The sequence below is a fragment of the Cebus imitator genome, unplaced genomic scaffold (assembly GCF_001604975.1).
Source record: "Cebus imitator isolate Cc_AM_T3 unplaced genomic scaffold, Cebus_imitator-1.0 Scaffold255, whole genome shotgun sequence".
In the NCBI taxonomy this organism is placed as follows: domain Eukaryota; kingdom Metazoa; phylum Chordata; class Mammalia; order Primates; family Cebidae; genus Cebus; species Cebus imitator.
Genome location: NW_016107570.1, coordinates 166,186 through 179,632, shown reverse-complemented (window position 1 = coordinate 179,632; position 13,447 = coordinate 166,186). Strand labels below are relative to the sequence as shown.

At 37.7% G+C, this 13,447-nt stretch overlaps 1 protein-coding gene across 10 annotated transcripts in view; it reads left to right on the top strand.

The window, feature by feature from the left end:
- PDE4D (phosphodiesterase 4D) overlaps nucleotides 1-8,749 on the top strand; it is a 1,550,946-nt gene extending 1,542,197 nt beyond the window's left edge. For 7 of the 10 annotated variants that reach the window (XM_017499191.2, XM_037728085.1, XM_017499194.2 and 4 more), the window contains 4 exons: nucleotides 4,148-4,302; nucleotides 5,113-5,235; nucleotides 5,705-5,887; nucleotides 6,448-8,749. In XM_017499191.2, the coding sequence (XP_017354680.1) occupies nucleotides 4,148-4,302; nucleotides 5,113-5,235; nucleotides 5,705-5,887; nucleotides 6,448-6,864 (878 nt within the window). In that variant the 3' untranslated portion in view covers nucleotides 6,865-8,749. The remainder of the gene's footprint in view (nucleotides 1-4,147; nucleotides 4,303-5,112; nucleotides 5,236-5,704; nucleotides 5,888-6,447) is intronic. The other 3 variants (XM_017499202.2, XM_017499201.2, XM_017499200.2) reach the window with 3 other exon arrangements.
- The last annotated feature ends 4,698 nt before the right edge of the window (nucleotides 8,750-13,447 follow it).

Genomic DNA, 13,447 nt, shown 5'->3' with positions numbered 1-13,447 from the left:
ACAGAGCCATAAAATGTCAGTAACAATAGTATCTTCCTAAAAGAGTTATGAGGATTAAATGAGACGATTCACATAAACCACTTAACACAATGGCACCTAAATCCTCTAAATGTTATGCCTTACTGTATTAGTGTTTGTAAGTTTGAAATAATTGAAGTGCCTATCTGGGGAAGCCAGATAACCAAACATATTAAATTAATAACCTTTAGTATTTTGTAGGGGCTTAAGTCTCTAAGTAGGCTAGAAGGGTGTGGGGAGGAACTATTAAAAGATCTGTAGAGATAAAGACAAAAAAGGTAGAAGAATGTGATACATGCCAAATGGGTGGTACAAAGTAATATGGGAGTTTACAGGAGAAAGTGGGCAGTTGTGTCTGGTAATCAAGAAAGATGTCATGGAAAAGGTAGCCTGTATTAGGCTTGAAGATGAGAGGGTTTCAACAAAAATGTTACATAAGCGAACCTCTTTGCCCTTCTGTGCTGTGCATTGTAACGAAGTAAGACAGCAACTTTCTGATCATTCCTGAACCTTCAAGGACTCTACTTACAAGTAATGGATTAGTGTCTTTGGTGAAAATGTGCTGACGAGCTGCAGAATCCGACCTCCCCATTTAGATGTGACCATATGCCTTCAGTCTTAAAGCAGAGTAGAAAGTTAAATAACTTCCTTGAGATTCAGTTTCTTAAATGCTAACATTTGTTCATTTAAAAATCAACAGTCACCATCACCTTCCCGTAATAGCATCTGAGACTGAAGAGGCTGTGGAGGCATGCCAATTCACTAGGGAATCCTTTCCTGGCTTTTCTGGCCAACGTGGACTCTTCTTAAGTGTCAGGAGATAACCACTTTCCAAGACAGGTCTAGCCAGTATTTTTGAATATCTGCCCTACATGAAAGGCCATACTTATAACCAGTAGAACTCAGACTCTTCATGGCAACTTCCATACGACAGATCACCCTTTTACTTGAAGTAACAGCTCATCGTCTTATTCTTCTGCAGGGTCAATAGCATTAATTTCCATTACCTTCAACTTCATATAAGCCAATAAGGGTTTCTATAAGGCTACGTCAATTCTGTTAACACCGCTTGTGTACATGCATATTTCCTCCCTTAAAATAACTCTAAGAGTTAATTACCCATTTAGAAAACATTATGCCTTCCTTTCAATATATGTTTAATTCCACTGTAGAATTACAACATTTGCTAAGATCCTATATAGTTTAAAATTTTTCATTTCTCTATGCTTCCCCCTTTCTTGATAAAGATTCATAAAGGCGTTTATAGACACTTTAAAAGTTAACCAGATACTACCTTTTAAAAAATAAACCACCCTAGAAGAAAACCTAGGCAATTCCATTCATTCAGGACATAGGCAAAGACTTCATGACTAAAACACCAAAAGCAATGGCAACAAAAGCCAAAACAGACAAGTGGGATCTAATTAAACTAAAGAGCTTCTGCACAGCAAAAGAAACTATCACCAGAGTGAACAGGCAGCCTACAGAATGGGAGAAAAATTTTGCAATCTACTCAACTGACAAAGAGCTAATATCTAGAATCTACAAAGAACTTAAACAAATTTGCAGGGAAAAAAAAACCAACTCTATCAAAAAGTGGGTGAAGGATATGAGCAGACACTTCTCAAAAGGAGACATACAGCCAACAAATATGAAAAATAAAGCTCATCATCACTTGTCATTAGAGAAATGCAAATCAAAACCACATTGAGATACCATCTCACACCAGTTAGAATGGCAATCATTAAAATGTCATGAAGCAACAGATGCTGGAGAGGATTAGAGAAATAGGAACACTTTTACACTGTTGGTGGGAATGTAAATTAGTTCAACCATTGTGGAAGACAGTGTGGCAATTGCTCAAGGATCTAGAACTGGAAATACCATTTGACCCAGCAATCTTATTACTGAGTATATACCCAAAGGATTATAAATCATTCTACTATAAAGACACATGCACACATATATTTATCGCAGTACTGTTCATGATAACAAAGACTTGGAACCAACCCAAATGCCCATCAATGATAGACTGGATAAAGAAAATGTGGCACATATACACCATGGAATACTGTGCAGCCATAAAGAGGATGAGTTTCATTTCCTTTGCAGGGACATGGATGACGCTGAAACCATCATTCTCAGCAAACTAACACAAGAACAGAAAACCAAACACCGCATGTTCTTACTCATAAGTGGGAGTTGAACATCACACACCAGGGCCTGTCATGGGGTAGGGGACTACGGGAGGGATAGCATTAGGAGAAATAGCTAATGTTGATCAGGTGTTGGATGCAGCCAACCACCATGGCATGGGTATACCTATGTAACAAACACTTATGTTCTGCATGTGTACCCCAGAACTTAAAGTACAATTTTTGAAAACACGATTTTATCTAAAGAAAGCAAAAACATGTGTCCTTTGTAGGGACATGGATGAACCTGGAAACCATCATTCTCAGCAAACTGACACAAGAGCAGAAAATCACACTGCATGTTCTCACTCATAGGCGGGTGTTGAACAATGAGAACACATGGACACAGGGAGGGGAGCACTACACACTGGGGTCTGTTGGGGGGAAATAGGGGAGGGACGGTGGGGGGTGGGGAGTTGGGGAGAGATAGCATGGGGAGAAATGCCAGTCATAGGTGAAGGGGAGGAAGGCAGCAAATCACACTGCCATGTGTGTACCTATGAAACTATCTTGCATGTTCTTCAAATGTACCCCAAAATGTAAAATGCAATAAAATAAAGAAAAAAGAAAAAACACAAAAAACTGTACAAACCTACTCCCTACTAAACAGCTCTGTTCCTGTAGAAATTTAAGTATGCAAATTTCTATTTCTGTAGTTCCAATAAAATAATAGAATTTTGCAGTTTGAAAAATGTCTTAAGCCTCTCCTCTCCTTCCTAGCTCCACTAAAATAGCCAGTGAATAGTATTGGATATTTCTTTCTTAGAAAAGGATATATATTTCCAAATATATTTTCTATGTATTTGTCAGAAAAAAAGATCAAACACGTGTTTTTAGCCTTTTTTTTTCTTTTTTTGGAAACAGAGTCTTGCTCTGTTGCTCAGCTTGGAGTATAGTGGCACAATATAATGCAGCCTTGAACTCCTGGGCTCAAGCAATCCTCCTACCTCAGTGTCCCACGTAGCTGGGACTACAGGCACACACCACAATGCCCAGATAATTTTTTATTATTTGTTGAGATGAGTTTTCTTTATGTTGCCCAGGCTGGTCTTGCACTCCTGGACTTAAGCAATCCTCCTGCCTCAGATTTGCTTTTAGTCTTTACAGTGATTAAGTACAAAGAGAATAAAGCACCAACCCAGTTTTTTAATGATTATCTTATAGATCTAGGTCTGCTATTTACAAGAAATCGGAGAGAGGCAGAATCTCTCCCTGCCTGAAATTCACAGGTCCAGGGCAGTAGTGAGAGACTGGCAGAATCACCACCAGAGGGTATGTAGACAGCCAAACACAACGTCTCTGTGTGAAGCTGTGAGCAAGCAGGCAGGAAGAGCAATATCCCTATACAGTATACAATGACTGCCACTATGCTTGGAAAAGAAAATGGAAAACAACGAATAAAGCTTAGACTTTCAGAGCTATACATGAGCAAATGAGCAAATCTAAACTTGTTCATATGATTCCGTATTGTTCTTGTACCCTCTTTGAGTACAAACAATCCTGTATCACATGATCCTTGTATTATATAAATTGCAGGGTAGGTAATTTCCAGTTATCAGGAATACAAAACCTTATGCTCTGGATGTGTTACAGATACTAAGAATAATGTCATACTATGCCGAGCTCATGGCAGCTCCTCTAGAGGAGAAGTTAAAGGTCCAGTTCATTCACTTCAGTGGAAGCTGAGACCCACAGAGTGCAATGACCTGCCACATGTTAGTAGCATTAGAATTCACTCCCCAAGATTCATTCTTGTTGTTTCTGCTCTTAATGTTATCCGATTTATTCTCTCCTGGATATTGTCATGTAATGATAAGGGGAGCAGAGAAGTTTAGGGGAAATTACATCCTAAACCCAAAGTACTTTAGAATTTGAAGAATCAGATCAACTCATAAACAGCTTTGCTGATCTTTGGCCTCTTGTCTTTTTTTCAGACTCTGAACTTGCCTTGATGTACAATGATTCCTCAGTCTTAGAGAACCATCATTTGGCTGTGGGCTTTAAATTGCTTCAGGAAGAAAACTGTGACATTTTCCAGAATTTGACCAAAAAACAAAGACAATCTTTAAGGAAAATGGTCATTGACATTGTAAGTAGCTGATAAAAGCAAAAAAAGAGAACTGTGATGCAAGTTGCTTAGGTAAAAGGAACTGCATTTCACAACATATTATTGCCCTTTATGCTACAGAAGCTGCCCCCGATGCTGGCAGTGATGTTCTATAATAGGTTTTTTACTTCTAGCAGTTTGGAGTTGAAAATAATGTTAGCTCACCATCATCATTTGTTTTCTGAGCCCCTCCAGTTTAGTGGCAGGCAGAGAAAGATGACTAACAAAAGCAGATTGCATGGGCCAAAGCTCTCATCAGTAGAGAGTGCCATTTAGAATAGCCATGACTTTGCTCTTTTGTCTATGCATCTTATTCAGTGATTATGAGACACAGGAAAATCTCTAGCTTTCAAAACCTTACTCTGTTAAACCCTATACATACAAAGGCAAGAATTATCTGTATTTTCAAAGCAGAAAATAACCAGAATATTTTGTTTCTGAAGCAGTCTATAAGCAACCTTGAATCAGTTCGTCATTCATAGTCTAGTAACCACTTTCTGGTCCAAGGAATGGAAAAACTTGAAAACGTGTGATGATGCCTTATCCATGGAAATGTTATCCCATTTTTCACCATGAAAGTGTTGTCAGTACCACACATTTATCTGGGCTTTGAGAAAACTTGATAGCAAAGGGAAAAAGACTCTGCCCTAAGAAAGAGTAAGGGATTTCCACCGTCATTAAAAGGCATAGTGTTATTTTATTCCTTTTTCTTTCTCATATTCTGCATAATATTTTCATATGTAAATTTTGTTTTCTGTGAACTTTACTCAATAATATACTCTATATTTTAAGGTACTTGCAACAGACATGTCAAAACACATGAATCTACTGGCTGATTTGAAAACTATGGTTGAAACTAAGAAAGTGACAAGCTCTGGAGTTCTTCTTCTTGATAATTATTCTGATAGGATTCAGGTAAAGCCTTATTTGAGTTTGCTCTGTGTGTGTCTGTCCGCATGTGCACATATGTCTGTGTATTCAGCTTTGAGAAGGTGTATTTCTTCACCTTGTAACAATTATAGGCAGCATTTTTATCCAAATTTTTATTGCTGAGAATTAACCAGGTAAAATTCTACTGGTCTTTTCATTTGCATCTATATTAATTAAAAAACTAACACCCCACAGAACCAGCCACTTAAGCAGTTCTGAATCTAATCAACCAGTTTCTCTTATGCTATTTAGATGCAGAAGTGGCATAATTTCGAACTATTAATACAAGTGTGAACCATACACAGACACATCATGGTTGAGGTGTCTGGAATAAATCTTACACTATGCATATTTTTAAGTGTTGCAGTCATCCAATGTGAATTTCTGGTTTTGTTTTGTTTTGTTTTTAAAAAAAGGAAGAGGAGTGACTAGCGTATGCATCCATCTATTTTAGGTTCTTCAGAATATGGTGCATTGTGCAGATTTGAGCAACCCAACAAAGCCTCTCCAACTGTACCGCCAGTGGACGGACCGGATAATGGAGGAGTTCTTCCGCCAAGGAGACCGAGAGAGGGAACGTGGCATGGAGATAAGCCCCATGTGTGATAAGCACAATGCGTCTGTGGAAAAATCACAGGTAATACATGAGATGTACAGCTTTCAGAGAGAACGGAGCCACCGCTTTAGCATTTGGTTACTTTGTATCACATATGATAGTATTTTATCGGATTTTTAAAATTACTTTGTTTTTGACACTCAGTTTCATCTTAGTATTTATGATCCAAAAAACTTTCATTCTTATGGCTTACATTCATATAGTCATATATCTATTCTAAGAACACATTTATCATGACTATATTCATTTAATATATTCATACACATATAGCACATAGTATTACTTCAGTTATCTGGATTCACCTACAAATTGGGATTCTAAAATAAGTCCTACCATGTCAACAACTGGAACATTTTTTATGCTACACACATGCTCTTTAACCAAGGGTTCTGGAAGCTAATTTTGACCAGCTAGTAACAATATTTTATATGGTCTGTTGTCGAAAATAATGACAATTTTACCAAACTAAGCTTAGTCATCTTCTGTTCAGTGTTTTATTTGTGGGTCGTGATCTAGTTAAGCTTTTCCATTATTTCTTAGTCCCAAGTCCTCTCCTCATATTGGATTTTTTTCTTAACTAGGTGGGCTTCATAGACTATATTGTTCATCCCCTCTGGGAGACGTGGGCAGACCTCGTCCACCCTGACGCCCAGGACATTTTGGACACTTTGGAGGACAATCGTGAATGGTACCAGAGCACAATCCCTCAGAGCCCCTCTCCTGCACCTGATGACCCGGAGGAGGGCCGGCAGGGTCAAACTGAGAAATTCCAGTTTGAACTAACTTTAGAGGAAGATGGCGAGTCGGACACGGAAAAGGACAGTGGCAGTCAAGTGGAAGAAGACACTAGCTGCAGTGACTCCAAGACTCTTTGTACTCAAGACTCGGAGTCTACTGAAATTCCCCTCGATGAACAGGTTGAAGAAGAGGCAGTAGGGGAAGAAGAGGAAAGCCAGCCCGAAGCTTGTGTCATAGATGATCACTCTCCTGACACGTAACAGTGCAAAAACTTTCATGCCTTTTTTTTAGTAGAAAAATTGTTTCCAAAGTGCATGTCACATGCCACAACCACGGTCACACCTCACTGTCATCTGCCAGGACGTTTGTTGAACAAAACTGACCTTGACTACTCAGTCCGGCGCTCAGGAATATTGTAATTAGTTTTTTCACCTCCATATCATCAGAGCAAGGTGGACATCTTCATGAACAGCATTTTAACAAGATTTCAGCTTAGTAGAGCTGACGAAGCAGATAAAATCTACTCCAAATTGTTTTCAAGAGAGCGTGGCTCATCAGGTGGCCCAAAAGTTGATGGGATTTGGGGTTTCTATTTTTTTTGTTTGCAATATTTTCAGAAGAAAGGCATTGCACAGAGTGAACTTAATGGACAAAGCAACAAATATGTCAAGAACAGGACACAGCACGAATCTGTAAAGAGTAGGAGGATGAGCCACAGAAATTGCATAATTTTCTAATTTCAAGTCTTCCTGATACGTGACTGAATAGTGTGGTTCAGTGAGCTGCACTGACCTCTACATTTTGTATGATATGTAAAACAGATTTTTTGTAGAGCTTACTTTTATTATTAAATGTATTGAGGTATTATATTTAAAAAACTATGTTCAGAACTTCATCTGCCACTGGTTTTTTTCTAAGGAGTAACTTGCAAGTTTTCAGTACAAATCTGTGCTACACTGGATAAAAATCTAATTTACAAATTTTACTTGCACCTTATAGTTCATAGCAATTAACTGATTTGTAGTGATTCATTGTTTTATATATCAATGACTTCCATATTTTAAAACAGAAAAACAAGTTTATGTTGCAGGAAGCCCTTTTTGTAAGTATTTAGTTACTTTACATTTTGTTTCACTCTTTCCAGATAAGCAGAGTTGCTCTTCACCAATGTTTTTCTTCACAGTGTGCAAAGTAACTATTTGTTCTATAATATTTTAATGTGTGTTATATCAAATGTGTCTTAAGCTTCATGCAAACTCAGTCGTCAGTTGGTGTGTCTGAAGCCAGTGGGAGATATATAAATACCCAGTAGCTAAAATGGTCAGTCTTTTTTAGATGTTTCCCTACTTAGCGTCTTCTAATAACATTTTGCTGTGTCACAGACGTGCATTTCACAAGTGCGTGTATTTCTAATAATCCGCACATTTCATGCTCATTTTTATTGTTTGTACAGCCAGCTACAGTAAGAGAAAGGTTTTTCCCCTCGTGCTGCTTTATAATTTAGTGTGTGTCTGAACCTCCATCCATGGTTGCTAGATGAAGTCTTGTCAAATATATCACCACCATTGTGACAGGTGAAAAGAAACAGTCAAATTAGGGTTAACATTCATTTCAACCATGAGGTTGTATATCATGACTAGCTTTTACTCTTGGTTTACAGAGAAAAGTTAACAACTGCTAACTAGGCAGTTTTTAAGAATATTAACAATATATTAACAAACACCAATACAACGATTCCTCTTTGGTTTTAATGATTTCACCACGGGATTAAGAACTATATCAGGAACATCCCTGAGAGATGGTTTTAAGAGTAGCAAGTACTCTTCCTTAATGGACAGCCATATAACATGTAGGAATTGCTTTATCACTTATTCTCGATCCATAAGCATATCTTGCAGAGGGGAACTACTTCTTTAAACACATGGAGGGAAAGAAGATGATGCCACTGGCACCAGAGGGTTGGTACTATGATGCATCCTAAAATATTAGATTGGTAAAAATTCTGCTTAAATAAAAAATTAGAGATCACTCTTGGCTGATACCAGCACCAGGAACTGTATTACAGTTTTAGATATTAATTCCCAATGTTTACTGGATTATAGCAGTTAGCATCATGGGACATTTTCGACTTTATTCCCATGTCAGGTCAGTCTTTTTTTTTTTCCTTTGAGACGGAGTCTCGCCCTGTCACCCAGGCTGGGTACAATGGTGTGATATCAGCTCACTGCAACCTCCACTTCCCGGGTTCAAGTGATTCTCCTGCCTCAGCCTCCCAAGTAGCTGGGATTACAGGTGCCCACCACTGTGCCTGGCTAATTTTTGTATTTTTAGTAGAGACAGGGTTTCACCATGTTAGTCAGGCTGGTCTTAAACTCCTGACCTCAGGTGATCCGCCTGCCCTGGCCTCACAAAGTGCTGGGATTACAGGTGTGAGCCACCATGCCTGGCTCTCTCATGTCAGTCTTAATAAAGTATTTACCTTCTCTCTGAAGACCTTAAAGCCCAAATCATCATGTCTCATGTTGATACTGAAAAATTGTGACGGAGGTCAAAGTGGGTATCTGCCAAATGGAAAATCAAACATTTAAGAAGAATTACCACCCTGAAAATCGTTTATATTTGGAACTTCTCAAGAAGTCTTCTGGGGACTGGAAACTAAGTCATCAGACAGGGAAATGACTCAAGCTAAAGAGAATCCCCATTTCAGTCCCCTGAGATCTAGCTGATGCTTAGATCCTTTGAAATAAAAATTATGTCTTTATAACTCTGATCTTTTACATAGGGCAGAATAGGAATCAACTAGCTAATTATAAGGTTTCTACTGTCTTTCATCTATAAAGATCAGACAGTAATCTTTCAAATAAAGACGTATGTTTGACCAAGTACTTTCACAAGAACACTTGGGAACTTGTTTCCCTTTTATTTGTCCCTGAGTGAGGTCTAGAAAGAAAGGCAGAGTCTAGAGTTTATTCCTCTTTCTAAAACATTCTCATTCCCTCTCCCTTCCTATCCTTAGTATTTCCCCCACAGAGTGCCTAGAATCTTAATAATGAATAAGATAAAAAGCAGCAATATGTCATTAACAAATCCAGACCTGAAAGGGTAAAGGGTTTATAACTGCACTAATAAAGAGAGGCTTTTTTTTTTCTTCCCAGTTTGTTGGTTTTTAATGGTACCATGTTATAAAGATACCCACTAATGGACAATCAATTTGCAGAAAAGGCTAAATATCCAAGAGACGGGGACTAATGCACTGTACAATCTGCTTACCCTTGTGTTTCGCTCTCGCCAAAGTGTGCTTCAGAAATACACACTGCTTTAAAAAAGAATCTCCTTTTATGAGTGGCTTTACATTTCCTAAAATGCCATAAGAAAATGCAATATCTGGGTACTGTATGGGGAAAAAAATGTCCAAGTTTGCGTACAACCAGTGCATTTCAGCTTGCAAGTTACTGAACACAATAATGCTGTTTTAATTTTGTTTTCTTTTATATCAGCTAAAATTCACAAGAAAATAATGTAGATAGAACAAATTACAGACAAGGAAAGAAAAAACTTGAATGAAATGGATTTTACAGAAAGCTTTATGATAATTTTTGAATGCATTATTTATTTTTGTGCCATGCATTTTTTTTCTCACCAAATGACCTTACCTGTAATACAGTCTTGTTTGTCTGTTTACAACCATGTATTTATTGCAATGTACATACTGTAATGTTAATTGTAAATTATCAGTTCTTATTAAAACATCATCCTATGATGGGATGGTGTTGATATATTTGGAAACTCTTGGTGAGAGAATGAATGGTGTGTATACATACTCTGTACATTTTTCTTTTCTCCTGTAATATAGTCTTGTCACCTTAGAGCTTGTTTATGGAAGATTCAAGAAAACTATAAAATACATAAAGATATATAAGTTTAAAAAAACATAGCTGCAGGTCTTTGGTCCCAGGGCTGTGCCTTAACTTTAACCAATATTTTCTTCTGTTTTGCTGCATTTGAAAGGTAACGGTGGAGCTAGGGCTGGGCATTTTACATCCAGGCTTTTAATTGATTAGAATTCTGCCAATAGCTGGATTTTACAAAACCACAGACAACCTCTGAAAGATTCTGAGACCCTTTTGAGACATAACCTCTGAAGTCCTTCTTGCCAGGGAGTGGCACCGCATGTGTGATGCTTGTTTGCCGCCTGTTGATCAGGAGCTACTTTAGCTACTTGCATTGGATTATTTCCTTTTTTTTTTTTTTTAAACTCAGAAACACAACTTGGGAAATATATTCTTTCTCAGTGATTATAAACAATCTTTTTTTTAAAAGTCTTTTTGGCTTCTAGAGCTCATAGGAAAATGAACTCGATTTGAAATTTGAGCCAGAGCTTACTCATGTTGGTTAGTTATCTATTCATCAGCTTCCTGACATGTTAAGAGAATATACTAAAAAGAAAATACAATTTTTCAACCTTAAATTTTCTTCCACTAAGATAAACCAAATTTCCTTATATATATGTAAACCCATCTATTTAAACACAAAGTTGTGTCTGATGCCAGTTTACATAGCATAAAGCATTCACCATCCTCTAAGATTTGTTTCAGCACAACTTGCACTGCTTTAGAATTTTAATATTTAACCTTGTACAATGGCCAGCCCCTGAAAGCAGGAAAAATTTATTATAATGGATAATATGGAAGCATCCTCCCACTGCTTGCCCAGCCCTTCAATCATGTGGCTTTTCGATAAAAGGAAAGATTCTTTTTCTAGGAAAAATGAGCCTTTTATTTTATTTTATTTTTTGACACAAACTGTAGATTTTAGCAGCCCTGGCCCAAAGGAATTTGATTACTTTTGTTTTAAACAGTACAAAGGGGACACTATAATTACAAAAATATCCTTAACTGATTGAGTTGTTTTTATTTCTTTGGATATGTTTTCAGAGTGGTAAATTGTGTGTGAGAATTACAAATGATGATTCTTTTAGTGGTTTCTTAGCCTCTCTTACAGCCCACGGGGATAGTACTGTACATCAATACCTTCATATGAAATTTTTATATGCAATGAAAATAAAAGCATGGGTTGATTCTGCCTATTTATGACTCAATCTTTTACAAATAAAAGATTATTCATTTTAAATTATAGTTCAATCAGCACATTTCCAAGGATAATGAACGTGGCTGAAATGAAAGGAGAATAGTGACATCATAAGTTAGTATTGATATTCATAACCAAATGAAGCCAACTTGAGTAATTTTGCTACATTCAAAATTACCAAAATTACCTAGATGGCCTATAAAATTAAGCATGGTATTTTCTAAATAAGCTTTGGAAGGGGCCTTCCATACTTAATATTCTAAGATATTGAAAATTATAATTTAAACATTCAACAGTTATTTATTGGTTACCTATTCTGCAAACTACAAGGTTTTAAGGACTCAACAATAAGTAAATGAGACAGTGTTTGCTTTCATGGAACTTACAGTCTAGAGGGGACAAAGGCATTGCACAATTCAATACTCATATAATTATAAATGTGGTCAGTACAATGAGAAGCTCAGTGTGGTGAATAAGCAGGAACCTGAATTTGATCTATTCCGGAGAGCCAAGGAAGGCTTCCTTCAGGCTTTGAGAAAGTGATTTGTGGCTGATTTCTGAAGGATTGTAAGAGGTAACTAGGGAAAAAGTTGTTAGGAAGAGGAAGGGGATCCAGACAGGAAAGATTTGCAAAGACCTTGAGGCATAAATGAGCTTGAGACATCCCGGGAAATGTAGGGAAAGCGAGAGGGAGGGTAGCCAGGGCCTGGAGCTGCAGAGCCGTTGCTAACCGTCCTGTGTGAGGTATCCCCAACCCTGATGCTTTATCCTCATAACCCTGCTCAATTTTCTTTATAACACTTCTCACAGATTGATATACACATCTGTTTCTGTTGTCTGTCTCTCCCACCAGAGCACAGCTCCATGAGAGCAAGATCTTTGCTTACCAATGTATCACTAGCACTTAAAACTATGCCTGGTACACAGTAGGTTCTTAATATGTGTTGAATATAGCCACCAAATTGATATTGGACATAATTCAGGTTGATATTTTGAGATATTAAAGAGTTTTTAACTTGATACCATAAAAACTTTGTTTTTTGTTTTTGACCTTACTAAGATCCTGGATAAAGAGTTTAGAGTTTCCTACCTCTTTGCTATCTAAAAACTCTGTTTGCTTATTCCTCGCAAATTCTTTTTTCTAAATGACAAAACAATCCATTTGTCATGATAATGAGTAAAGAAATCAGCCCAAATTTAATCCCCAGATAATCCCCAAACCACACCAGTAGAGTAAGGGTAATTAAACAGTTATCTATGCTTAGCCTCTTCAGCGTTTCCTCCTGCCACAACGGTCATGGTAAGCCAAGAGGTGCCCCATGTGTGCCTTCTTGGGAATAATTGTTTTAAACTCACGCTCCCTTCCCCAAAGCCACGACTCCAAAGTGAGACTATGGAAATAAAGAAGAAACTCTCTTCTTTTCCTGACTTGCCCCACTTGCTGATTTAGGCCAATTTGGGTGGTGTTGGGCCTGAACACACATTGAAATCTCTGACCTGGAAACCTTTCCTCAGGCACATGGCTTTTGACCCATAATAGCAACATTCTACCAAAAAACAAACCAAAACCAAAAACATTCCTTGTTGCTAGACCACCACCAACCCTCCAAGGGGAGGGCAACCTTGCGTCAGTGGAATCATACCTGGGCTTTCTCATCCTTCTGATTTGGGTACTGCATCCCACCCAGCTACTCTGAGAGCTCCAAATACTCAAGGTCAAACTCAGTGCAATGGGTATAAATCTTCAATATGTGC